This window comes from Candida parapsilosis, contig 005807 (assembly GCF_000182765.1).
Source record: "Candida parapsilosis strain CDC317 annotated contig 005807".
In the NCBI taxonomy this organism is placed as follows: Eukaryota; Fungi; Ascomycota; class Pichiomycetes; order Serinales; family Debaryomycetaceae; genus Lodderomyces; species Lodderomyces parapsilosis.
The window spans coordinates 880,890-906,672 of record NW_023503280.1 but is presented as its reverse complement, the minus strand read 5'-3'; the positions used below and the strand labels follow the sequence as shown (position 1 = coordinate 906,672).

The following is a 25,783-nucleotide window of genomic DNA, read 5'->3' as shown; positions in this document are numbered from 1 at the left end:
CAGAGTAGTTTTCGTTATTGATATGCACCGCTTTATCTTGTTTGCACTGTTCATTCTATTCACAAGATGTGAAACGACCACATTCATAGTAAGCCTCAAGCCCAAGGAGACACTTGATACGTTTATGCAGTACGATGCTTCCTACCCAGAAGAGCTTCAAGTCAAAGAGTACATCACAAGATCATTCAAAATAGGCTCATTTTCTGGGTTCACAGGAGAATTCAATGACCAGGTTCTCGATCGACTATCACGATGCCCTTTGGTTGATGAGATATCACTGGATATTGTCGTCTACTCCTTGGACACCCACTTTCAGATGTTCGCTCCTCGTCATTTGGCACGCTTGAGTAGACGAAAAAGATTGTTACCTATAAGAAAGTATCCCTATGTATACAACAACGACTTCGCTGGCAAAAAAGTGAATGCTTATGTTATCGACTCTGGGGTTTACATTGGGCATCCAGAGTTTCAAGGTAGAGCAAGAACTGGTAGAGATTTTTCGAATGAAGGAGAGGGAGACAACAATGGTCACGGGACACATGTTGCTGGGTTGATAGGGGCAAAGTCGTATGGCGCAGCCAAGAATGTCGAACTTTTTGATGTCAAAGCTTTAAACTCTGTTGGCACCGGTACATTGAGCACAATTATCGCAGCTATTGAATTTGTCGTGAATCACCGGTTGCGCAGTGGTAGACCAGGAGTGGCAAATCTATCTTTTGGTGCACATCATAATGCAATATTGAATAGTGCTATGGAACAAGCAACCCGTACTGGCCTTGTTTTTGTCGTAGCGGCGGGGAATTCAAACATTGATGCTTGCTTGATGAGTCCTGCAAGTTCGCCCTATGCTATCACTGTGGGAGCTATAGATGATCATGGCGATTCAGTGTCCGGCTTTTCCAATTGGGGTCCATGCGTGGACATATTTGCAAGTGGGTCGAATGTCAGAAGTGTCGATTTCAAAAACATTTACAGGTCTCTGATTTTATCGGGCACATCCATGGCTAGCCCTATAGTGGCGGGAGTAGTAGCAACATTACTAAGTGAAGGAGTGAACCCGGCGTGCGTCAAGGAGAGATTGATTGAAATCGCGACAACAAACAGAATTTCCAAGACTAGTTTGTATTTCAGGCCCAATACACCGAACAAAATAGCTTACGTCGAAGTGGAAGAAAATTTCATGAAAGCGGGAAATGACAGTGAGTCGGAAGACGAATTGGATTCATATGAAAGCCCCAACCTGCCATGAAAAATGACACCCACTTTCCGGAAAGTATCGCCAAATTTAAGGAAATTCCAATTGACCATCTTTCCATCTTTAGCGTTCAACTCTTATAATTTTTCCACTTCGATTTTTTGTTATGCTAAGATTCCAAATCTTGTTGTGTATTTAATCCGAACCATAAATACGTCTCAGATTCCCAGTAGCTATGTTTATAGATTTTGGTACTCTGTAATGCTAATAAAATCCAATTTGCTATTGATTGCTTTGGTATGCATATGCGCCGCAGATGAGCCATACTTTGTTTCTTTGAAAACTACTGAATCTTTGGACAATTTCATGGAATACGATCAAAGATATCCCAAACATCTCCAAGTACGAGACCTCATAAGCTCTTCGGTGTCAATCGGCGAATTCAAAGGTTTCGCAGGGAATTTTCCGAAAGAAATTATTGACAGGTTGAAACGGTGTCCACTAATTCAGGAAATCATCGAAGATTCAACCTTTGAAAACTTAGAATACGAAGTTCAAGACAATGCCCCAAGGCATTTGGCACGGGTCAGTAGGAGAAAACGGTTGAGGCCAAATAAGCAATATCCATATATTTATGATAATAAATTTATGGGACAGGGGGTAAATGCGTACGTCATTGACTCTGGAGTTGAAGTTAACCACCCGGAGTTTGAGGGTCGGGCATCAGCAGGAATCGATTTCACTAACGAAGGATCAGGTGATTCAAATGGTCATGGCACTCATGTCGCAGGGTTGATTGGTTCTGCAACTTACGGGGTGGCCAAGAATGTGAATATCGTGGAAGTGAAGGCTTTGAATAGTAATGGAGCAGGCTCATTGAGCACCATTCTTTCAGCTATCGATTTTGTTGTCAAGCATCGTATCGATTCAGGGATGAAGGGAGTCGCAAACTTGTCCTTAGGTGCATACAAAAATCATATACTCAACAAGGCAATAGAACATGCCACCAAGACGGGACTAATATTTGTGGTGGCAGCGGGTAATTCGAATATAAATGCTTGTACGACAAGTCCGGCTAGCTCAAAATATGCAATAACTGTAGGGGCTATTGATGATTATAATGATTCGGTGGCAGGGTTTTCAAATTGGGGTGAATGTGTGGACTTGTTTGCAAGTGGGGCTTATGTTAAGAGTGTTAACGCACGAAACCCTTATAGTTCCCTGGTTCTATCTGGTACCTCAATGGCATCCCCAATAGTCACGGGGATGGTTGCTAATTTATTGAGTGAAGGAGTGGCTCCTTCAAAAATTAAACCCACCTTGTTGAAGATGGCAGCAAAGAATCGTATAACAAAGTCATCACTCTTTTTGAGGAAGCATACACCCAATAGGATTGTGTACAATGGAATCAAAGAAAAGGCATTGTTGGCCGAGAAACTATCAGATGAGAATGAGAATGAGAATGAGAATGAGAATGAGTGATTTGTGCACCACAGTCAATTAGACATGTATAGATTTAGAGTAGATTATATCGGTGAAATCATTTGGTTCACTTTTGCAACACAAAAAAAACATTCTTCTGAGTATCTCTCCCTTTTTTCTTACAACCACTTTTCAACCACGCAACTTTGTTAACCCTCCATGGCAGCGAGAAAGAATAAAGCTTCGAGAAGGAGCAAGGAGGAGTCGGATCCAATTGAGATATTAAAAAGGACAGCAACTGTGATTGGTAAGAGATGACACAGATTTTGATGCTGTTTTAAATTCCCCGTACAACCCCTTCTTTTGGTACTAACAACAAACTCCATCCATAAAGATAGCAATGCAGAGGGATACGCATCAGGATTTCCAATGAGTGGCTTTAAAACACCTCATTTTGATTCCAAAAAATGGGCAGAGGTTGAGAAGGTAGGACTCGGTGAAAACAAGGGGTACTATCATAGAAATCCAGGTGAAACTTTAGCAGAGAATGATTATTATGATATATATTCCAACAAATTTGATCCATATCCTGCTTGGAACCCAAAAGAAACCGTTCCGATTACAAGAGAAGATATCGAAGCGGTATTTTTGCAGTTGACTGCAATATTTGGATTTCAATTTGACAACACAAGGAATATGTTTGACTATTTGATGCGACTTTTGGATTCGAGGGCATCACGATTAGGACCCGAGCATGCATTGCGGTCTATTCACGCTGACTATGTCGGAGGAATCAATTCCAATTTCCGAAAGTGGTATTTCGCAGCACAAATGGATTTGGATGATTTTGTTGGATTCGATAACGTGAAAAATGGGAAAGTCAAAGACACCAATGAAGCAGTCCCAACTCTTGAAGCTGCCGAAGAGCAATGGGTGGCAAACATGCAGGCACTATCCCCCACATATACCGTGATACAATTGGCATTGTATTTATTGATTTGGGGAGAAGCTAACAATATAAGATTCATGCCGGAATGTATTTGCTTTATTTTCAAGTGTTGCAACGACTACTACTTTTCGATTGATCCTGATGTTCCAGTTGAGAGAGTGACTGTGAGTTTTTTGGATCATATCATCACACCTTTGTACAATTTTTATTGCGACCAGTTATACTCTTTGGTGGATGGGAGATACCACAGACGCGACAAGGATCACAGCACGGCCATTGGTTACGATGATATGAATCAGTTGTTCTGGCACAGCAAAGGGCTAGAGAGATTGGTGTTGCTGGACAAAGAGACCAAATTGATAAAACTTCCCCCTAGAGAGAGATATGCTCGGTTGAATGAAGTGCAATGGCACAAGGCATTTTACAAAACATTCAAAGAGAAGCGAAGCTGGTCTCATGTTGTTACAAATTTCCATAGGGTGTGGATTATTCACTTGTCGGCATTTTGGTATTACTCAATTTACAATTCCCCCACTTTGTACACACATAATTACCAATCATCGATGGATAATCCTCCGACATATCAAACTCAGTTATCCTTGCTTTCTTTAAGTGGGTCTGTGGCTTTGATGATAAATTTGGTTAGTCTTTTGTTTGAATTTTCGTACATTCCTCGGAAATGGCACGGGGCACAACCAGTTGCAGGAAGATTACTAGTGACTTTGCTATTTTTTATCCTCAATACTGCACCAACTGTTTACTTGCTTGGATTTCAAGGGACTGGAAATCAATCAAAACTTGGGTTAACAATTGCATCCATGCAATTTACATTGTCCATTTTTGTTGTCGTGTATTTATCTATTGCTCCCTTAGGGAAAGTGTTTCTGAGAAAGCCAAGTTCCGCCAACCGCAAATACTTACCGCAAAAGTTTTTTATCACCAACTTTTACTTGCTCACTGATACTGACAAAATAGCATCTCATGGTTTGTGGCTTGCAATATTTATATCCAAATTTTTGGAGTCATACTTCTTTTTGACGCTCTCAATGAAGGATCCTATTCGTGAATTGAGCATTTTGAAGAATATAAACTGTTCAGGGGAAAGCTTGTTCGGTTCATGGCTATGCTCAAAACAACCGTATATTATTTTGTGCCTCATATACTTGACTAACTTGGTGTTGTTCATATTGGATACCTATTTATGGTACATCATTTGGAACACCTTGTTTTCTGTTTGCCGCTCCTTCTACGTTGGGGTTTCTATTTGGACGCCATGGCGGAACATTTTCTCAAGGCTACCAAAGAGAATATTCTCCAAAATAATATCAGTAACTAATGAAAAGAACCTCAGATCAAAGTCTTTGATTTCGCAAGTTTGGAACTCAATCATCATTTCAATGTACCGAGAACATTTGATATCATTGGAAAATGTTCAAAATCTCATCTATAAACTGATTGAGGATCCAAGTCAAGAAGGAGGCATCATTTTGAAAGAACCGATGTTTTTCGTTTCTCAAGAAGACCAGTCTTTTAAGTCGACATTGTTTAGCAAACAATCTGAGGCTCAACGACGAATAACTTTTTTTGCTCAGTCGTTGTCAACACCTATGCCGGAAGTGGGACCTATACATTTTGTGCCGTCATTTTCTGTGTTAGTTCCTCATTACAGTGAAAAGATTATCTTATCCTTGAGAGAAATTATAAGAGAGGAGGAGCAATACTCACATGTGACAATGCTTGAGTACTTGAAACAGTTACATCCATTAGAGTGGAGCTGCTTCGTAAAAGATACAAAAATGCTCGCCGAGGAATTTGAGTCAGACTCAGCATCAACCGATACTGGGAAAGACAAACTTGATGACTTGCCGTATTACTCTGTTGGATTCAAAATTGCAACACCCGAATACATTCTCAGGACAAGAATTTGGGCTTCCCTTCGATCGCAAACATTGTATCGTACAATCTCCGGTTTTATGAATTACGCAAGAGCCATAAAGCTTCTTTTTGATGTGGAAAATCAAGGATCCAGTTCTTTTGGTGACGATGCTGAGAAAATAGAGCATGCTGCAATCATGGCTCACCGAAAATTCAGAATCATCACATCAATGCAAAGAATGAAATATTTCACGCCGGAAGAAAGAGAAAACACTGATTTTTTGTTGAGGGCTTACCCAGAGCTTCAAATTTGTTACCTTGATGAAGAAATTGATGAAAATACAGGGGCAGTTACCTTCTACTCGGCACTCATTGATGGGAGCTGCTCATTTTTGGAAAATGGAGATAGAGAGCCAAAATATAGAGTGAGATTATCTGGCAATCCGATTTTGGGAGATGGAAAGTCGGACAACCAAAATCACTCGTTGATATTTTGTCGTGGTGAGTATATTCAGCTAGTTGATGCAAATCAAGATAACTACTTGGAAGAATGTCTTAAGATTCGCAGCGTATTAGCTGAATTCGAAGAAGCAACGTTTCCGTTGGATCCGTATACAAACGAATTAGAGCGTTCAAATCTGGCATTTCCAGTGGCTATCATTGGAACAAGAGAGTACATTTTTTCTGAAAATATTGGTATTCTTGGTGACGTGGCTGCAGGAAAAGAGCAAACATTTGGTACCCTCTTTGCCAGAACTCTTGCCCATATTGGCGGTAAGCTACATTATGGCCATCCTGATTTCTTGAATGGGATTTTCATGACCACCAGAGGCGGCGTTTCGAAAGCTCAGAAAGGTTTGCATCTCAATGAGGATATTTACGCGGGAATGAATGTTCTCCTCCGTGGTGGAAGAATCAAGCATTGCGAGTATATGCAATGCGGTAAAGGACGGGATTTAGGATTTGGATCTATCCTCAACTTTACAACTAAAATTGGAGCCGGAATGGGCGAGCAAATGTTGTCGCGAGAGTATTTTTATTTAGGTACTCAGTTGCCCATTGATCGATTCTTGTCTTTCTATTATGCACATCCAGGGTTCCATTTGAACAATGTATTCATCATTCTTTCGATCCAGTTGTTTTTGTTGGTCTCAGCAAACCTTGCATCTTTGAGTAGAGAAAGCGTTATATGTGAGTACGACAGATTTAGACCAATCACGGATCCGAAGAGACCCTCTGGTTGTTACAATTTGATTCCTGTCATTCATTGGTTGCAAAGGTGTGTTGTTTCAATATTCATTGTGTTTATTATCTCCTTTGTCCCATTAGGTGTCCAAGAATTAACAGAGAGGGGATTTTACAAAGCTATAACAAGACTCAGCAAGCAATTTGCATCTTTTTCACCATTGTTTGAAGTATTCATTTGTAAGATCTACGGACATTCATTAGCAAGTGATATTTCCATTGGTGGTGCGCGCTATCTTGCAACAGGGAGGGGATTTGCAACAATAAGAGTTCCATTTGTAACTCTTTACTCAAGATTTGCCGTGGAGAGCCTTTACTATGGGATCATATGCGGATTACTCATAATTTATTGTTCCATATCAATGTGGATCACACTGCTTTTGTATTTTTGGATGTCTGTTGTTGGTTTGCTAATTTGCCCTTTCTTGTACAACCCTAATCAATTTTCGTGGAATGATTTTTTTTTGGATTACAAGGAGTTTATTCATTGGTTACTTCGCGGCAACAGCAAGGCCAGAATCTCTTCGTGGATAAATTTTACGAGATTGCGAAGGAGCAGAATCGTCGGCGTGAAGAGCAAAAGGATGAGCTTGAATGAGGAAATCAAAGTGGTTAGTGAAGTCAAACCATCAAGAGCCAAGCTTATGTTTACCGAATCAGTTTTTCAATTGTCAGTGATTGCAATCATTGGGGTGGCATACTTGTTTGCAAATTCACAGAATGGCAATGTCAGGGCTACACCGACGAACAGCGTTTTGAGAATTGCTGTTGTAACTTTCGGACCCATAGTAATCAACTTTGTGCTCTTGTTGGTCATCTTTTTTGTGTCCATACTTGTTGGTCCAATCTTCACATTCTTTTGCAAAAAACTTCCATCATTTTTGGCTGCCTTTGCTCATTCCTTGGCCGTAATCAACCACGTTTTCTTTTTTGAATTACTATGGCTCTTGCAAGGTTGGGACTTTGCGAATACGATTTTGGGATTCACTCTTGCCACATTGATTCAATGTTGGTTTTTGCAAATGACGACAATTATATTCGTGTCAAAAGAATTCAGACACGATCGATCCAACCGTTCCTGGTGGTCAGGGAAATGGGCAACTGCTGGATTAGGTTGGTACGTAATCACGCAGCCAATAAGGGAATTTTTCTGCAAGACTTCGGAAATGACCTACTTTGTTGGTGATCTATTTGCAGCACATGTCATATTGTACACTCAGATTCCGATCTTGTTAATCCCGTACGCAGACAAGTGGCACACCTTGATGCTTTTCTGGTTGAAACCAGGAAATCAGATTCGTCCCCGTGTTTTGTCAAAGAGACAGAAGAAAAAACGCAGGTTGCAAGCTATATTGTACTTTTTCCTTTTCTTATTCAGCATGCTGTTATTTGCTTTTATTTTTGTTATTCCAACGATTTTTACTAAATATTTAAAGATTGACTTAACAGAATATGTACCACGCGCTTTACAAGTGCAACCAACAGGGCCATGGCCTACCAATAGGAAAGTAGGGTTTTTGAAAAGTTTGGAAATCAAGCAATTTTAGGTGTTTAGATTAGCTAGATAATATATTGCCTAAATTGATCCAACATCAGTGGATATTTATGCTCCACAATTTGCAAAATCTGCTCTTTTACGGCAGTGTCACATTCATTCTCTACCAAGTTGTAGTGCTTAAACTTTGCAAATGACTGCAAACGATTACAGATCACACATTCGGGGTCTTGTATGAAGTGGTCATTGTCCAACGCATAACGAGCAGCACACAAGTAGAACTCTAAGAATTCTTTGTCTATTCCAGAGTCCTTGAAAAGCTCAACGTAGGAGGTTTCGTCAAGATTCAAAACAAATTTGTATCCACCTATTTTCTTGTCATCACTCATATACCTCAACGCCGTGAGATAACGCATGGGCAGAGCAGCCGTAGGCGGGCCCAAAGCATCCAACCGATTTGGATTCGAACTTTGGTTTTCGTCGTCATTCTTAGACACGCCATTTGTGATTCGTTTGGCCCCCAAAGCATCCAACCGATTTGGATTCGAACTTTGGTTTTCGTCGTCATTCTTAGACACGCCATTTGTGATTCGTTTGGCCCCCAATTTGGCGAGCTGATCATGGGTGCTGTGGTTTTGGGGATCCAAGTCAAGAACTTTTTGAAGCGCCTCTTTTGCGCCCTGAGTCCTACCAAGTCCCAAAAGAGCGTTGGCACGCCGGTAGTGGAGCTTCACCGCAATTTTGCTTGATCCTTCAAACTTCAATCCATTGTCTGTATCCTTGAGGGCCCTCTCGTAATCGCCTAGTTGTAAGAAACATTGCGACCGATTTGCGTACAATACGGGATTACACGTATCTATTTGTATTGCATCGCGGTAAAATTTTGCAGCCTTCCTATATTCATGATTGGTGTATGCTTTATTCCCTTCTTGTTTGAGTAGCTCAGCTCGATTCATACCAAACACATCAAAAAGTTTAAATTTTCGGTTCAACAATTCCAGAAATTATTGAAGTTTGCAATCACGAAACATTCCTCAATGTCAGTGGAAGAACTAATTGACGAGGTAAATGCGATTAAAGCTATATACCCAGAATCTGTAAACCAGGAAGCTCCGCAAATTTACAGGTATGTCGTACCCAACCATGAACTGATTGAGATCCAGCTCCATTTTCCACTTAGTTATCCTAATCAAAGTCCTGAATTACTTTCAATTGCAAATAAAGATCAGTTAAGATACACCGACACCGTATATTTGGTAAAATTGGTCACTTCTTTGATAGTTAAAACCTTTGTCCCTGGTCAAGTCATTATGTACGAATTATTGACTCACTTACTGGAAATTCTTGACGAATATCTCGCGCATCGTAAACCGCCGACCAACAAGGAAGCAGAGGTGCAACCAGAGTCGCACTTAGAAGATTCGCCTGCTGAGAATGAATCGTCGCTTGCAGAACAAACTGGGCAGGCGGGAGATATAACAATTAATTGGGTAAATTCGGACGTTATAACTGATCGCCGCTCTACGTTTATTGCTCATGCATTGGAAGTTCACAGTTTAGAGGAGGCAAAACTGAGTATAGAGTGCCTACTACTGGATAAGAAAGTTGCAAAAGCTGCACACAATATATCAAGCTGGAGGATCAAAAAAGACAACATAATCTATCAAGATTGTGATGACGACGGTGAAACAGCCGCCGGAGGAAGATTGCTACATTTACTTCAGGTATGTATTAGTTGTTTATTTGCGACGGCGACCATTACTAACTCTAGTGCAGATGATGGATGCGTGGAATGTGGTTGTAGTTGTCAGTCGATACTTTGGTGGTATTCATTTAGGGCCCGACAGATTTAAGCACATCAATTCTGTTGCAAGAGATGTCATAACGAAAGGCGGATTCATCCAAGAAGCCAACAAAGAGAAGGAGGCAGGTCGTAGCTCTAAAAGAAAATAGCAGGGCAGTATGCGTTTGGTACTTTACGTAGCTCGCCTCTTGTTTCTTCTGTCTGGAGAGCCTTCCGGCTTTCTCTTCCTCCAAAGTGTATCAAGCTCTCCAACATTCGGTACGTCTTTATGTCGACTGCGACTAGGCTCATATCTCTCATCATTATTAAGATCGGTTTTATTTGTAGCCGCGATCCATGACTTTCGGCTCGTATAGTTTCGATCACTCATGATAGACCCATATCCGAGTACTTCAATCTTTGGTTTACGCTGTGCCAATTTTAAAATCTTTGACAGCAGCGGCAACAGCCATTCGGAGACGTCATCAATTTTTCGCCTCTGTTCTTCACGATTATCGCTCACCTGAGTGCTTTCTGCTTTCTGCATGAATTTCATGTTCATGACTCGTGATGATAGACTTCCTGACATTGTAGCTATTTGATGATGTATCAAGAAGCACTCACTCGTAACAAGCCGAAGATCATCGCCAATTTTTTCCTATTTTCTTTTTTTTTTTTTCTTGCAGAAATAGAGGTAATCTCAACTCATCCCAAGAAGAGGTCCCAAACCATCACCACTACATTTGCAATGAGATCAGACTTTAAGTTCTCTAATTTGCTTGGAACAGTGTACAAAAAGGGGAACTTGGTATTTACGGAAGATGGAACCAAACTTTTATCCCCTGTTGGCAATAGAGTATCATGTTTTGATCTAATAAAATCTCAGTCGTTTACTTTCAGCTACCAGCATCGCAAGAACATACAATGCATGGCTTTAAACAAACAAAATACGCTTTTGATATCCATTGACGAAGATGGACGAGCAATACTTTTAAATTTTGTTTCTCGGGTAGTGCTTCATCATTTCAACTTTAAATCCGAAGTTAATGCTGTTGCATTTAGCCCTTGTGGGAAATACCTCGCTGTGGCCATTGGAAGATTTATTCAAGTTTGGAAAACTCCTGATTTCACTGAGGATAGACAATTTGCACCATTTGTTAGACACAGAATTTACCTGGGACATTTTGACGATGTGTTGAATATATCGTGGTCTCAAGACTCTCGATTCTTCATAAGTACAAGCAAAGACATGACAGCAAAGATTTATTCCCTAGAGTCAGATGAGAAAAACGTTGCTAGAACCTTTTCAGGACATCGTGATTACGTTGTAAATGCGTTTTTCAGCAAGGATCAGGAAATCATTTACACCGTTAGTAAGGATGGAGCGTTGTTCAAATGGGAATTTTCTGAACTAGACCATGAAGATGAGGAAGATGGCGATGAGCAAGGTCAAAAAGTTTCAAACCCAGATTGGAGAATCACCTCAAAGGACTTTTTCTACGCCAATGGAAAGCTCAAATGTGCCACATTTCATGCAATGTCTTCTCTATTAGTTGTTGGATTTTCCAATGGAGAATTTCGAGTTTACGACATCAGTGATGGTTTTACTCTTATACAACTGTTAAGTATGGGCCAAAACACTATAAACACTGTAAACATCAACAACACCGGGGAATGGCTCGCTTTTGGCTCTTCGAAGTTGGGTCAGTTGCTAGTTTACGAGTGGCAAAGTGAATCATATATCCTCAAACAGCAAGGTCACTTTGATTCCATGAATACACTTTACTATTCACCAGACGGTTCACGATTGGTTACAGGCTCGGACGATGGAAGGATAAAAATTTGGGATGTAGCTTCTGGTTTCTGTTTGATGACTTTTAATGAGCATTCAGCTCCTGTAACTCAAGTACAGTTTGCTAGAAAGGGACAGGTATTGTTTTCGTCGTCGTTGGATGGTACAATTCGTGCATTTGATTTGATTCGGTTCAGAAATTTCAGAACATTTACTGCCACTTCTAGAATACAATTCAATTGTCTTGCTGTGGATCCAAGTGAGGAGGTAATTGTTGGCGGGTCTCAAGATAGTTTTGAAATTTATGTGTGGTCGGTTCAGACTGGAAATTTATTGGACTCGTTGACCGGTCATGAGGGACCAATCTCTTGCTTATCTTTTGGTCAAGAAAATTCTGTTCTTGCTTCCGCATCTTGGGATAAAACGGTTAGAATATGGAATATATTCTCCAGAAATCAAACAGTTGAACCAATCGAGGTGCAAAGCGATGTCTTGTGTATTAGCATGAGACCGGATTGTAAAGAGTTGGCAGTCTCCACTTTGGATGGGCATATTGCTGTTTATGACATCGAGGATGCAAAGCAATTACATTTATTGGATGGAAGAAAGGACATCATTAGCGGAAGATACCTTGAAGATAGGTTTGTGAGCAAGAACTCAAAGCGTGGGAAATACTTTTCCACTATCACGTATTCCTTTGATGGTCTTACGCTATTGGCTGCAGGTAACAACAATTCTATTTGCATGTATGATATCGACAGTGAAGTTTTGTTGAAAAGGTTCGTTGTGTCTGAGAATATGTCCATTGATGGAACTCTTCAATACTTGAACAGCCGCAAAATTACAGACTCTGGTCTCAACGCTGACTTGATAGACAGAAATGGTGAGAATAGTGATTTGGAGGATAGGCTTGACAACACTTTACCAGGGTCACTGAGGGGAGGAGATCCAAGTGAGCGTAGGGTGAGACCCGAAATCAAAGTCACCTCAGTCCAATTCTCACCAACAACATCCTCATTTGCTGCTACAACCACAGAGGGATTATTGGTGTATTCCGTCAATCAAGACTTAGTTTTTGATCCATTCGATTTGGACATTGAAGTTACCCCTGAATCTGCATTAGAGTCTTTAAAAGAGAAGGAGTACTTGATTGCATTGGTTATGGCATTGAGATTGAATGAAACTTATTTAATTCATCAGGTCTTGGAAAGTATCCCTTTGGTAGATATCAAGTTAGTGTGTCAAGATATTCCCGAGATATATGTTGACCGAGTTCTTCACTTCATTGGGGAACTATTGAACAAGCATGACTCCCCTCATATTGAGTTTTATTTAATCTGGATCAAGTGTATCTTGATGCTGCATGGAAGGTTCATCGCTGCAAATAAATTCGGATTTCGTTCGTCGTTGAAGTTGTTATCTAGGTATTTGAATAAGGTTGCGAAGGAGATGGTGAGAGTTGGAAAAAGGAACGAGTTTTTGATGACCTTTTTGAGCGCTAGCAAAAAATTGACTGAGGAGAATACCAAGGATGGTGGTGACATGGTATTTGAAGTGGACGAAAGTGACAAAGACTTAGAGAGTGAAAATGATCTCGACGACGATGAAGGCTGGATCAAACCAGATGTAAAAACATCCACAGGGAAGGATGCGTTTGCAGATGTAGATAGTGGGAGCGACGATGAGATGATAGAGGTATAGAGACGACACGTAATTTGAATTCAACCCTTAATTTAGCTATTGTTAATAAAGTTCCCCCTATTCTTCTTCTTGACGTTTCAAAGCTCTTAGCAACTCCAAACCCTTCAAAAGTTGGTTCTCCGCTTCATTGAAATCCTCAAATTGTAAAGCCGAATTGGCAAATTTAGTGTGCTTCTGAATTTGCACAACTACATCATCCCTATTTAATATTTCCTTGATATTCTCTTTACTAAGCGGTTTTTCATGATGAGCTGGACGCGTCATTTTTACACTTGCTTGTTTCGCGCTTTCTGTCACAGATTTGGTATCGCCCTCAGGTGAATTTGGGGCAAATACTTGAATTGATCCGGATTTGTTAATGCCAGCTAAGTCGTCAGTTGGTAAATATTTCGGTGCATGGGGAAGTTTCACACCTTCGGAGTCTGATCCTTCGTCTGGAGTGAAATGGGGAGCCCCTGGGAGATTCATATCATCTGTACCAATGTTGTCAAGATTCAGATCAGAGGTATTTTGTGATAAGCCACGATAGACAGCTGTAGCTGCATTTGATGTGTCCACTTGGTGAGACTCGTTTTCAATGGAATCATCTTTGATTGGATTATCCGATGAAGAAGGGTTTTTGGGAGTGGCTTTAGCATCTAGCGTGATGTCATCATCTTCTTCTTCACTTTCAATTCTTTCAGTAGTACCTTTCTCAAATCTTTCATCACCCTGGTCAGTGCTTAGTTTGTTTAATTCCTCTTCTAGCTCTCTTTCCAAATCAGCGTTGGTGGATTGTACACCCTCCTCCAGTTGTACTTCATCCTTCGCTAATCTTGTGAGCTGGTATTTCAACACCTTAAGTTTCTCTTTGTTCACGGCTTTGAAATCGTTCCAATCTTTAATCTTGGGTCCAAAAATCGCCGCAAAGTCAATGCTGTCACTTGAGCTTTCAAATGCATCAAGTACATTCAAGAAACACATTGCAGCTCTGAATTTAGAGATCATCTGAGCTTTGTTGTCAGCATTGTAGAACTTTAGACTTTCGAGACATGAATTGAATAAGCTATAGGCAAACTTCACAACATAACGAAAAGATAAGTTCTTATCATTCAAAACAGTATGGAGACCTTCATCTGTTGTATCCTTTTTCATGGACTCAGTGTCATCTAAGAGCTTGATGGTGAATTCTTCATTGGACTTTGATCTCGTATGGATCTTGTTGTTTAGGATATATTCAAGCACATAAATCTTATTAAAGTAACTAATTATTGGCTCAACGTTCTCCAATTCAATTGCTCGATGAATGTATGGACTAACATTTCTATCTGACCTAAGCTCTTCTGGAATTGAATTTTTTGCGATTGACATATGTAGACTACTGTGGTATATAGTGAATGGTAGATTGCCCTTAGAGAATCATGCGAATATAGAATTCACTTGTGTTACACAAAATTGCAATCCTTCCCAATTTGGCCTCGAGAGAAGAGTGAAGCAGGGTATCATAGTTGCTTATTTCACATAACTTCCTTTTTATGGCCATCCGTCTCACCATTGTTGCTACTGGCTGGTACAATCAAGATAGCTTAAACCCCCCTTCAAATAAGTTTAAATCTGATACGCTACAATATTACTGGCGCAACAGTATTATCCTAGATTTCCAAGTCAACATCCTCGTGTATTAGAGAAGCTATGTACAGACTTCTCAGCCCCTCCACCCTACCAACGTCTTTTTCATCTTTCAATTCTTAGGTTTGAGGAAATCGCCTTCATCCAATTCAGGCATTCTCAATATTACGCGTTCTTTGTTTTCAGCTTCTTCCTGCAACAACTTCAAGATCTTTGAATCTTTCCACTTATCAGGCAATGGTGTTACTTCAAAATTCTTTGTTGCCCAGTAATATATATCCCAATCAGCTTCATCTAGTAATTTATCATATTCATCCAACTCTTCTTGCGTCATTTTGTTAAGATACTTTTTAGCGAACCTGCTCAACAATAAATCGCTTTCTAGTATTCCTCTCTTGCGTGATTGGTAAGTTAACCTAGCACGCTTGATTTCAATCGTTTCCCCAGTACGAACGATTGGGGCAATTTTCAATTCAATCGTTTTATCTATTGGTGGATTTTGTGGCTTACCGTTGTTGGCAAGACACAAGGCAGACTTAGAGAACAGTCTTTTTGAGAATGTAGTGTATCTGAGCATTCTTGGAGTCGGAGCAAAGTGGATTAATGTAATTACTAAGTAAACCTAGAGTTGTCGTTTGCAAAAATCTTTCACCTTTTCACCACGATATTTATATACAGTACATTGCAAGAAATTTGCTATTTGTTTACAAGGCAATCTCAGAGTGAACAGTTGACACAGAGAAGAACACAATTCCCCAAAGTCAATTCAACATCGACGATAATTCAGCCGCCTAATAACGTACGCACTCACAAACACACTCACTCACGCACTCAGATACCCATTTACACACCATCAATTATTGAGCTCATTACCTCTGTCATGGGAAAGGCTGCATCAAAATTGTCCAAAGACGACCTCAAAAGACTTCAAGAAAATACATACTTTGATAAACGAGAACTCCAGCTGTGGTACAAAGGGTTTTTGAGAGATTGTCCTAGTGGCCAACTAACTGAAGAGGATTTTGCAAAGATTTATCAACAATTTTTCCCCTTTGGCGACCCAAAAGACTATTGTCATTATCTATTTCTTCAATTTGATCAAGATAATTCCAACTTCATCGACTTCAAAGAGTTCATTTTAGCATTTAGCATTACCAGTCGTGGAAAGATTGAGCAGAAAGTAACGTGGTCGTTTGATTTCTATGACTACAATAAAACGGGGAAACTAAGATATAATGACATAGTACCAGTAATAAGTGCAACGTACAAGATGATAGGTCCCATGGCTGCATTACCTCCAGATGAGCTGACTCCCGAATTAAGAGCAGAGAAATGGTTTACGCTATTGGGGAAAAACAAAGATACAGATGTAATAACACTTGATGATTTTAAAAGGTTGGCTGAGATTGATCCGCTGATTAAGGGTGCGTTGGCTGAGTATCTGGATTTAGTATGAGGTGCAATTATTTTGTAATGAATAAAATTTATATTACATTAGTTGAAACAAACTCTATACCTTTCAACTCTCAACAGCTTCTAGTAATCCATCCAAAAGATCGTCAACCTCATCGATCCCCACATTTGTACATATGCTAACAACGTTCTTGAACTTTGCTGTTAATTCACTGTAATCGATCAAACTTTGTAGTTCATTCTCCAACTTTGCATTTATTTGTCTATAAGCATTTAATCGTGCCTTGAGGATCTTTGTAGGCGGTAGTTGTCTTAGGAAATTCTCATCACTCTTGAGATTCTCAACCGATTCGTTGTTTGATAGCTTGTTGAATAGTTGTGGTATGATAAATGGCTCGTCAGCATCATATTGCTGGTTGTCATCAAATTTGACCTCATCTTCAGCGACCACTTCTTGCTGCGATAAAAGTAATTTATCTGATACGTTTGCAGCTTGCAATTTGAAGGTGTCTAGTTTTTCCAAGTTTTCTGTCAATTTCTTTATTTGGAATCGATTATTAGCAGTAACGATAGTTGCATCGTGTAAAGCCAGATCCAAAGCTTTAATCTGCTCTCTTTTGGAGTTTAATATATTAGTATATTCCAGACTAGTATCAGACAATAATTGATGGATACTGTGAAAGATTTTGTCGGAAACATTTCCCAGAATAACCAGTGATGAATCGGGAGCTGTTGAAGGCTTGCCACCGTTATACTGTTCCAAGTCCAGAATCTGTTCCATTCCCACAGTATTGACGCGTTCCTCAAAAAACTCTTTACTAGTTTTGATTAAATCAAAAATGTGATCGTCCACATTCACTTCCGACAAGTCATTCAATATTTCAAAATCTTGACATTTGATTCCAAGTTTGTTAGCAATGCTTGCGTCAGCACCGAGTTCCAACAATAGCTTCACGAGCCAGCGGTTTTCTTTTTCAATTGCAATGTGCAAAACTGTGTTGCCGTTGGTATCCTGGGCATTCAAAATTTTTTCCTTGAATTCCACAAGTTTCTTGTCGCCATTCAATAGAACATGCTCCAATAATTTTGTAATGTAATATTTGTAGCTTTCATTTTTACTTGATTGTAAGGCAATATGATGCAACACGGTTTGATTCTTTTTATCTAAAAGCCAGATATCAGGGTGTAGCCATTGCGACAATATCTCTTTGAAGTTCCCCTTTTCCATAGCATTTGTAACCAGAATGCATGCAATCAATGGAGATTCGCCATCGATATTACCCCGAGTTGGAGAATTGAGACCCAATTCAATGAAACCAGAAACGAGGTTTGCAGATGCCAATGTCAGTGCAAAGTGTAGTGCTGTTTGTCCTCGTTGATCCAATGGTATATCTTTTATATCATCTTTCGCGTAGTTTTTGAGAATCAGCTCAAACTCTGCACTCAAATCACTTACAGAAACCCCATTCTCAGACTGATCATCTTTCTTAAAGACCTCACCAAGAACCCGCTTGATGTCATTCGCAAGATCCATTTTCGTACCCTCCAATGTCACCGGCGGGAGCGTATAAGGAAAATTTGGATTACTTTCCACTTCAGTTGATTTAGTTGTAGAAGAGTCTGAAGACTTGTTGAGATTTTCGTTAGTTTTTTGTCTCTTGGAAGGAGATCCTTGCCCTTCATTGCTTAAAACAACATCACCATCTAAGGTTCTCTTTTTGTATTTGGGAAGTGTTTCATAATCATGAACATCAACAAGAAACAACGATTTTGTCATGTCATAGATATCGAAATCCAATGCAATCTTGACTCCCTTGTTGTAAGGAACCCAGATTCCACGAAGGGATCTATTTTCATGTTTTGAATAATCTAAAACTTGTAAACCATCTTTTGAGGTAGGATTTCCAAAATACTCCAAGTTAGACAAAACTTCATTATTCAAATAGTTTTTCACTTGTGTTTGCGCCAAAACATTTAACCTAACAAGTATTTGAAGTAATTGACTCGCATTGATAAATGAATCTTGTACTCTTCTTAGCACAATTATCTCATCTTTGCTCTTCTCTGGAGTCATACTAGCCTCATCTGAGATTTTTACCAGCAATTGTATAACTTTGATCCCAGAGTGTACCGCCGCAGTGATTTGGGTGTCGACAATGCCATCTATATGTGTGTTTGATAATTTTTGTTGAATTGATAAAGTGGTGCTATCACCAATATTTGCAGGTGAGTCCATATCCAAGAGAGAGGGGTATAAGATACAATAACTGGTTCTAAAGTATTAGTAGTGAGTAGGTTTATAATCCGGGTGTGGTCAAACTATTGGTGAACTGGGCGTATGATATGGTAATATACCCAGAAAAGGGAAATTTAAAAAAAAAAAAATGAAATAAAAATTTCGACGTGTTTTCCAATGTCGCAAAAAGTTCCGTATGTCGCGAAATTGACAAAACATCCAAACAATCGTAAGCACTCTTTGGTGTCTCATCTCATACAAAACTTACACACACATCAGTCATGGACTACTCAAATCGTGTTAATTCCAAGAAGGGGGCAGGAGGAATTGCAAGTACTGAAGATCAAAATGTGCACAGTAAGAAAAGGGTGCAAGAACTTTTGGCTACACATATTCTTGACATTGATAACGACCCCTATGTATTTCGAAATCATCTTGGAATTTTGGAGTGCAAGTTGTGCTTGACTACCCACAATAACGAATCATCTTATATCTCACACTTGGGAGGAAGAAAACACCACTTGAACCTCGAGCGAAGAAGAATACTAGACGAGAAGCTGCGACAACAACAAGAGTTCCAACGAAAAGTTCAAGACCAAATCAGTATAAGCAATGTGGAAAAGAGACAGTGGAAAAAGATAGGACGGCCAGAGTACAAAGTTATCAAAATACGTGATCCAGAAACCCTTCAGCTTGGTATATTAATTACCGTGAAATGTTCCAAGATTACTATTGATGAACCATTTTTCAGGTTGATGTCGTTTTATGAGTTGACGTCCAAGAATCAGAACTTAGGTATGAAATTTATCCAAGCGGCAAACCAAGAGGAAGAAGAAGAAGATGATGATTTAAAGCCAAGTGATGTACAATATCTTGTGATTTCTGCAGAACCTTACGACAATATTGCCATAATTGTACCCAATAAACAGGAAATTGACAAGCCTCAAGAAGAAGGCAAGATGTCCAAAACATACTGGTGGTTTTGGGACAATGATACCAAGGAGTTCTTTTTACAGTTGTTGTATAAAAAGTGATGTACAAATTTCTGGAGTTAAATGTATCGATTATAGTGTATTATTATATTGATGTCTTTTCCGATTCGAAATTGCATCTGTGTAGTGTCGGATATAAATCAAAATTAATCTTCTCCCTCTCTTTCTCCATAATATTCCCATTTTCTTTTCTTTTATTTTTTTTTTTTTTTTCAACTTTTCATTGTAAATCGAAATTATCTCCAACAATGACGACACAAGAGCTTACGAAACAACAGATAGGGTTCTTTGAAAGGTGCGAAGAGTGTTATCACTTAATTCAAAATTTTTTAAATGGCACGTTGCCTAATGGCTTGGTGCCATCAAGGCACAAGAAATACGAATACGATCCAGCTCTAAGACAAGTGGTAAAAGAAAAGATTAAATCGAGCATGGATAAGCTAGAGAAATCGATAGACCTTCACGGGTATGTACTGGCACGAAACGTAACTTCAGAAAATAGATTACTCGTACTAACAGTTTAATCCAGGTTGAAGGAAATTGCAATCTCATATAATGGAGGTAAAGATTGTTTGGTCATGTTGATTTTACTTTTAGCTTCGATCTACAAGAAATTCCTCGGTACCCATGAAACAAATCGTGGTGAAAATTTCTATTCGAGCGGCATCATACCCCACGACTACAAGCTAGATTCCGTTTACGTCAATGCCGAAACTCCATTCCCGCAGTTGACAGAATTTATCAGACAATCTACACAATACTACCACTTGAACCCAATTTTTATCAAAGATTCAATGAAATGTGGATTTGAACACTACTTGAACGAAATTAATACAAATGTCAAATCAGTTATAGTGGGAATCAGACACACTGATCCTTATGGCGCGCAACTTCAAGATGAACAGTACACCGACAGTAACTGGCCCAGATTCTTGAGAATTCATCCTATACTAGATTGGAAATACGTGGAAATCTGGGACTTTTTGGTGGGATCCGATGTCAATTATTGCACCTTGTATGACGAGGGATACACAAGTTTGGGTGGTAGCAATACCACTGTCCCCAATCCAGAATTAATGATTCCTGGCGGTGAAAACAAATACCTACCCGCTTATATGTTGAAGGATAATGCTGATGCTTTGGAAAGGCTAGGCCGGGTGAAAGTCCAGCAATAATTGTTCATAAACATTACACTATAGCAAAAGGAATAAATAGACATTCTTGACAACTGTGTAGATAACTTGATTGATGATTGAAACTACTACCCATTGTAATTCTTTCTTGACGACTTGCTCGCATTTGCACTCTTCACTAAAACATCTTTAAAGTAGTCCTCTGAACATGGCCCAACACCAATTTCTCCAAGGGCTTTTTCGGCACTCGTGTAACCAATTCTTATAGGTATACTTTCATTCACAACCCCATTATTCTTTTTCTTCAATTTAAGCGTCTCCAATTTCATGATCAATTCAACTTCTTTTCGATTATTTTCGTCAATCAAATTCTGTAAAGATTGGAGGTATTCCACTGCTTTGGTTAAAATTTGTCCCTTATTTGGTTTTCCGTCTTTTGTTCCGGTCTTACCTGCAGTATTGTTCACATCGTCATCATTGGGTGATCTATCCGAGGGACTGCTTTCTGTCTTCAGCTTCAGCTCCTCTTTAATCTCGAAAAATTCACTCGGAATCAAAGTCAACAACTCTTGTATTTTATCATTAATATTATCTCTTCGTTTCCTTTCATTTCCTTGGCCGTTTTCATTGTCATTATTTTCATTGTTATCCTCAGCATCGCTCCCCTCTTGAGATTTGATATAAGCTGAATTACGTCTTGAGTGAGGTTTGCTGATACCACCATGATGTACGGTGTTAGTACCTAATCCACCCCCACTACTACCGCCGACGGTACCATTATTACCCCCACTGCCACCACCACCACTACCACTAAATGATTGTGATAATTGACGCTTGATATCAGCCGACCCGCTTAAGAAGTCGTCAAAATTTTCTCGTCTAATCTCAGGGATTGAGTTCTGGTTCGCACCACGACCATGGCGAGTGCCATCCTCCTTGAATTGATCGTTTGCGTAGTTCTCAAGATATGTGTCAAATTGTGACATTTTGCGAATGGATATAAATCAGCTTTAACCGGTGGCTATTCCCGTTCCAGATTATAGTTTATTATCCTTTTTTGTTTTATAAATAGAAATTGAACTCTCGCATGGTCGTGCATATGGACATAAAGACATATTATTTTTTTGAACCAAGCACGTGATTGGAAAATTGGCTCAGTGAAGTATATATACAATCTATTTGCAGAGATGAAGATCTCATAGTACAAGCTCATCCTATTTTATCAACTGATTTTTAAGTCGTTTTTGCAACTTGTGAAACTCCTTGGTGAGATAAGCGATTCTTGAGTTATCATCTCGTGTTAATACTCTCGACCCATACTTGTTGAAAAAAGAACTACCACTCAGCATTGCATTGTACTCATCAATAACTGTTTTGAGAATATTATAAGTGACAAAGTCCCCTTCAAACCCCAAAAACTTCATTTCCGTATACACTTTCTCAAATTCGGATAAGTCAATGTTACCATTGTACACCCAAATTGTTCGTAAAATTTCATTATATGTTTGTTGATTGCAACATAGCGTGTATAAATGTATGTCATCCTTCAATTTGTTGAATATTGAAAGCATCAAGTTGCCATTGAATAATTGATACCCGAGCTTTTTAAACACATGGTTGGTGATGGTCGGGAGAGTTAAAATGTTGGCATTGAACTTGACCGGGTCAGATCCATTGTCGGCGTATATTTTGTCAAGCACATTGTCATACAGTTCATTCCATTCATGCATATTCCTTTCAAGAAATACATTTCGCAAATAGAATCGATCATTTAAAGTGTTTTCCTTTTTTGCCGTCTCTAAATCTTCAGAAACCCTCCGCAATACGCCGTCAAAAAATTGGTAAATCTCAACTGAAGATCGCATATCGTCTATAATCGTTAACGTTGGAATTAAAGCTGCTTCACATTTCTCGTACAACCTCTCGCGAAGATCGAAATCCAAGGATTGCACCGTTATTCTGCTTTGAAAACTAGGTGCAGCTTCTTTGAAAAAACCCCCACTCTGTTGTTCATCACGTTTGTAGCTTGTAAGAAGAGAATCAATATTCACTGGCTTTGGTTCAACTTTCGATTTCTTTTCATGAGGTCTCTTTTCGTATGCTTCTTTTATGAACTGACTCAACCTTTGGAAATCTATCTTGTTGTTCGTGGTGAATAAATCATCGTGTGTCATCAGATGTAGAACTCCTTTCGGCTCCACATCGTCCAATTGGTCTATTGAAGATTCAGAAATAGGGATGGCACCACAATGGTCTGAAGGGGGTTTATTCACACTGTGTGTGGTTTGCGATGCTTCATCCAGCTCAGTCGCATGGTGCATTGACTCTATGCGGTTTGTATGCTGAAGTCTCTTTTGACATTGAATAGACGCTCTCAATCCGCATAGCTTATGATAGTGCAAACTTTTAGATATCATATGCCGTAGACTCATGTCTGTTAGGACAAAGATGGGTTGGAAAAAAAAAATGAGATCTACAGGGATGGATTTTCGTGTGAGTGCGAAGAAATTGGGCCAACTTTAAACTAGCACGATGCAATTTATTAAACTTCTACTTAGCGCACCCTTCATCTGCAACCTGCCATGTGGTATCACCGGTAACCTGCTATGTGACTTCACTCGCAACCTCGAACATTAACACGATCATCTCTTCTAGCCATCGTCATTAAAGTCATCACCAGAACTGGTTTCAATGGAGCTGCTGTTATGAGGTGTTATACCATTCGGTTGTACACTTTGCGGGGCTGAAATGGCATCCTTCACTTTCGAGTTAATATTTTCGTTTTCATATGCTTGACTTGAGCCATTGAAACTGCTTCCTGTGTATAGTAGAGAATCTCTCCAATGTACCGCACCTACCTTCATAGTTTCATTTCCAAAATTGTCTGCTTTCACCACATCATTTGACATAGAGTTTTGATGTCCATTGACATTCAAGTGTTTTGGTTCGCTTTGCTGAAGTTTCACGACACTTGATCCTTCAGGTTTTGCACCCTCTGGTACCTCAGGAGTGTGCTCCACCTTATGGACTTTGGATGTCACTTTATACTCCCGTAGCTCCGCATCCACCAATTCAATCTCCAAATGTTGTCCATTTTTGCCTCGTATATTGTCATAATCCTTGTGTAGCAATTTCCAGTCGTCCCCCAACTTGTTGGCGATAAAGCTGATTACCTCATCACAGTAACCCAACAAGCTCACATCAAAGTTGCAGTGCTCTATTGGATCCTTATTAATCAAAATTTGCGGCACGTAATGCGGTATCTTGTCAACAATATCGGCCACAGGTGCCACTTTCAAAGATGTACCGATACTAATCAACAAATCGCAGTTTATTATGTCTTCACCAATATGATCATGAAATCTTCGTGGCAATGCTTCGCCGAAAAATGTAATATCAGGCTTATAAATACCAAAACTTTCAGAAATATAACAGTCTTCGTCCTTTTTTAGTAACCTTTCCCGCTTGCGGTCGCATGCCTTACATCGGGGTAGCTCCTGTTTACGTATCTCTGGAAATATACTTTCACCAGGAATATTATCTCCGCAAGTGAGACACGTGGCAGTGGCAAATGAGCCGTGGCATTGAACTAAATTCTCCGGTCGTATTCCAGCGTAGCTTTCAATATTGTCAATATTCTGAGTGTAGTTTCGGAGTAATTTGTTTTTTGATTGAAGCACTTGGATAAATGAATGCAAAGGTGTGAAAGTATGTCCTGGAGGTAGAATCATGTGAGCTATGGAATAAAAAAGTGTTGGGTCTGTTTGAAATATCTCCAAGTCAAAAACCTCTTGTGGGTCACTTAGACCTAAATGCTTAACCATGGAATAAAATCCCTTTGACGAACGAAAATCGGGTATTCCTAAACTCGTTGATATACCAGCACCAGTTATGACCAATATTCGTTTACTATCACGAATGAGATTTATAGCGTCTTCGTATGTGGACACATCATCAAGTCTGTCTCGTTTTGAGCGTACTTTTTCCATGGCACGATTAAGAATCTGTACACACGCCAGTAAGTCAACGTTATCAAAGTTGACATTTTTCGGTATAAATCCTAGCTTCAAAACAATCTTAATAATATCCTGTCCCGATGCTGATGCTGGTAGATATTTTTCAAGAAATTGTAATCTTCCCCTGTCTTTTAGATATCGCCTCGTCTCTTCAATCTCTTTTGGTGGGATGGGAGTGAAAAAGAATTCTGAATCGTGAGAAACTTGGAAGTCATTTTCAGCGGTTCCAAATCTCACTCTTTCATCCCCGTCCTCACCTTCATTCTCACTGAGATAGCCTTCAGAGCTTTGGACGTTGCTTGAACTAGTTTCTTCGTTGCTATTTTCGTTTCGCGGCAATCTCGTTTGTTGTGGCCATGTCGTAGTCATATCACCTGTCAAGACATCTCTATAACCATTATCGCTACCACCACCACGACCCACACTTAGTTCCTCAAAAGACGCCGAACGGGACACATTTGTTGACGACGATGACAATGATGATGATGACGAAGATACTCCTTCAAAGGGTCTTGTCTTGGGTGCCAGATTAGTGGTAGGATTGGCTTTGAATTTTTTTGGAGGTGGCGGGTCACTATCTGTATCTGAATCGATTATGACAATATCAGCCATTCTTTGGGTGAATACACGGTGAGCGATTTCTTCAAAACTTAGGTTAATAGTATTTGGCGCTATTGTGATGCAGATTCCTGCTCAAAACTGTAACCAAAACAATTCCTTAAACTCGCTTTAATTATTCCTTTCTTTTTTTTCCGAGGCACAAAAGTCAAAGTGCTACCATGATTGTTATGGTTTGACTAGCCTAGCCGTATTTGGCACGTGTCTCTCCCCAACCAATACAAAAAACAATCTCCCTAGCCCAGTCGTCTTAATACAGTCAGATCCCCCAATAATCTCCTCTACAAAATAAAGAACATCACGTTGAAAT

At 39.6% G+C, this 25,783-nt stretch overlaps 16 protein-coding genes across 16 annotated transcripts; 8 read left to right on the top strand and 8 right to left on the bottom strand. All coding sequences in view use genetic code 12, as the record gives it.

Annotated features, from left to right (window-relative positions):
- Nucleotides 1-22: 22 nt before the first annotated feature.
- Nucleotides 23-1,249, top strand: CPAR2_804050 (S8 family peptidase; the record flags this gene model as incomplete). The annotated part of the gene is made up of 1 exon (XM_036808276.1): nt 23-1,249. The coding sequence occupies one exon, from the start codon at nt 23-25 to the stop codon at nt 1,247-1,249; it is 1,227 nt and encodes a 408-aa protein (XP_036665029.1).
- A 207-nt stretch (nt 1,250-1,456) lies between these two features.
- On the top strand, nt 1,457-2,677 carry CPAR2_804040 (S8 family peptidase; the record flags this gene model as incomplete). Its single annotated transcript, XM_036808275.1, has 1 exon — nt 1,457-2,677. The coding sequence occupies one exon, from the start codon at nt 1,457-1,459 to the stop codon at nt 2,675-2,677; it is 1,221 nt and encodes a 406-aa protein (XP_036665028.1).
- A 369-nt stretch (nt 2,678-3,046) lies between these two features.
- GSL2 (Gsl2p) lies at nt 3,047-8,233 on the top strand (the record flags this gene model as incomplete). The annotated part of the gene is made up of 1 exon (XM_036808274.1): nt 3,047-8,233. The coding sequence occupies one exon, from the start codon at nt 3,047-3,049 to the stop codon at nt 8,231-8,233; it is 5,187 nt and encodes a 1,728-aa protein (XP_036665027.1).
- Nucleotides 8,234-8,246: 13 nt separating this feature from the next.
- CPAR2_804020 (uncharacterized protein) lies at nt 8,247-9,137 on the bottom strand (the record flags this gene model as incomplete). The annotated part of the gene is made up of 1 exon (XM_036808273.1): nt 8,247-9,137. The coding sequence occupies one exon, from the start codon at nt 9,135-9,137 to the stop codon at nt 8,247-8,249; it is 891 nt and encodes a 296-aa protein (XP_036665026.1).
- Nucleotides 9,138-9,218: 81 nt separating this feature from the next.
- On the top strand, nt 9,219-10,134 carry CPAR2_804010 (uncharacterized protein; the record flags this gene model as incomplete). The annotated part of the gene is made up of 2 exons (XM_036808272.1): nt 9,219-9,905; nt 9,958-10,134. The coding sequence occupies 2 exons, from the start codon at nt 9,219-9,221 to the stop codon at nt 10,132-10,134; spliced, it is 864 nt and encodes a 287-aa protein (XP_036665025.1).
- A 23-nt stretch (nt 10,135-10,157) lies between these two features.
- CPAR2_804000 (uncharacterized protein) lies at nt 10,158-10,526 on the bottom strand (the record flags this gene model as incomplete). Its single annotated transcript, XM_036808271.1, has 1 exon — nt 10,158-10,526. The coding sequence occupies one exon, from the start codon at nt 10,524-10,526 to the stop codon at nt 10,158-10,160; it is 369 nt and encodes a 122-aa protein (XP_036665024.1).
- Nucleotides 10,527-10,712: 186 nt separating this feature from the next.
- PWP2 (snoRNA-binding rRNA-processing protein) lies at nt 10,713-13,457 on the top strand (the record flags this gene model as incomplete). Its single annotated transcript, XM_036808270.1, has 1 exon — nt 10,713-13,457. The coding sequence occupies one exon, from the start codon at nt 10,713-10,715 to the stop codon at nt 13,455-13,457; it is 2,745 nt and encodes a 914-aa protein (XP_036665023.1).
- A 57-nt stretch (nt 13,458-13,514) lies between these two features.
- CPAR2_803980 (uncharacterized protein) lies at nt 13,515-14,807 on the bottom strand (the record flags this gene model as incomplete). The annotated part of the gene is made up of 1 exon (XM_036808269.1): nt 13,515-14,807. One exon carries the CDS (start codon nt 14,805-14,807, stop codon nt 13,515-13,517), a length of 1,293 nt encoding a protein of 430 aa, XP_036665022.1.
- A 370-nt stretch (nt 14,808-15,177) lies between these two features.
- CPAR2_803970 (succinate dehydrogenase assembly factor) lies at nt 15,178-15,642 on the bottom strand (the record flags this gene model as incomplete). The annotated part of the gene is made up of 1 exon (XM_036808267.1): nt 15,178-15,642. One exon carries the CDS (start codon nt 15,640-15,642, stop codon nt 15,178-15,180), a length of 465 nt encoding a protein of 154 aa, XP_036665021.1.
- A 303-nt stretch (nt 15,643-15,945) lies between these two features.
- On the top strand, nt 15,946-16,521 carry CPAR2_803960 (frequenin; the record flags this gene model as incomplete). Its single annotated transcript, XM_036808266.1, has 1 exon — nt 15,946-16,521. The coding sequence occupies one exon, from the start codon at nt 15,946-15,948 to the stop codon at nt 16,519-16,521; it is 576 nt and encodes a 191-aa protein (XP_036665020.1).
- Nucleotides 16,522-16,584: 63 nt separating this feature from the next.
- SWI6 (transcriptional regulator) lies at nt 16,585-18,714 on the bottom strand (the record flags this gene model as incomplete). The annotated part of the gene is made up of 1 exon (XM_036808265.1): nt 16,585-18,714. The coding sequence occupies one exon, from the start codon at nt 18,712-18,714 to the stop codon at nt 16,585-16,587; it is 2,130 nt and encodes a 709-aa protein (XP_036665019.1).
- Nucleotides 18,715-18,995: 281 nt separating this feature from the next.
- Nucleotides 18,996-19,748, top strand: CPAR2_803940 (uncharacterized protein; the record flags this gene model as incomplete). Its single annotated transcript, XM_036808264.1, has 1 exon — nt 18,996-19,748. The coding sequence occupies one exon, from the start codon at nt 18,996-18,998 to the stop codon at nt 19,746-19,748; it is 753 nt and encodes a 250-aa protein (XP_036665018.1).
- A 206-nt stretch (nt 19,749-19,954) lies between these two features.
- FAD1 (FMN adenylyltransferase) lies at nt 19,955-20,881 on the top strand (the record flags this gene model as incomplete). The annotated part of the gene is made up of 2 exons (XM_036808263.1): nt 19,955-20,172; nt 20,236-20,881. The coding sequence occupies 2 exons, from the start codon at nt 19,955-19,957 to the stop codon at nt 20,879-20,881; spliced, it is 864 nt and encodes a 287-aa protein (XP_036665017.1).
- Nucleotides 20,882-20,967: 86 nt separating this feature from the next.
- Nucleotides 20,968-21,825, bottom strand: RTG1 (Rtg1p; the record flags this gene model as incomplete). Its single annotated transcript, XM_036808262.1, has 1 exon — nt 20,968-21,825. The coding sequence occupies one exon, from the start codon at nt 21,823-21,825 to the stop codon at nt 20,968-20,970; it is 858 nt and encodes a 285-aa protein (XP_036665016.1).
- A 228-nt stretch (nt 21,826-22,053) lies between these two features.
- On the bottom strand, nt 22,054-23,256 carry CPAR2_803910 (uncharacterized protein; the record flags this gene model as incomplete). The annotated part of the gene is made up of 1 exon (XM_036808261.1): nt 22,054-23,256. One exon carries the CDS (start codon nt 23,254-23,256, stop codon nt 22,054-22,056), a length of 1,203 nt encoding a protein of 400 aa, XP_036665015.1.
- Nucleotides 23,257-23,490: 234 nt separating this feature from the next.
- On the bottom strand, nt 23,491-25,467 carry CPAR2_803900 (uncharacterized protein; the record flags this gene model as incomplete). The annotated part of the gene is made up of 1 exon (XM_036808260.1): nt 23,491-25,467. The coding sequence occupies one exon, from the start codon at nt 25,465-25,467 to the stop codon at nt 23,491-23,493; it is 1,977 nt and encodes a 658-aa protein (XP_036665014.1).
- Nucleotides 25,468-25,783: the final 316 nt, after the last annotated feature.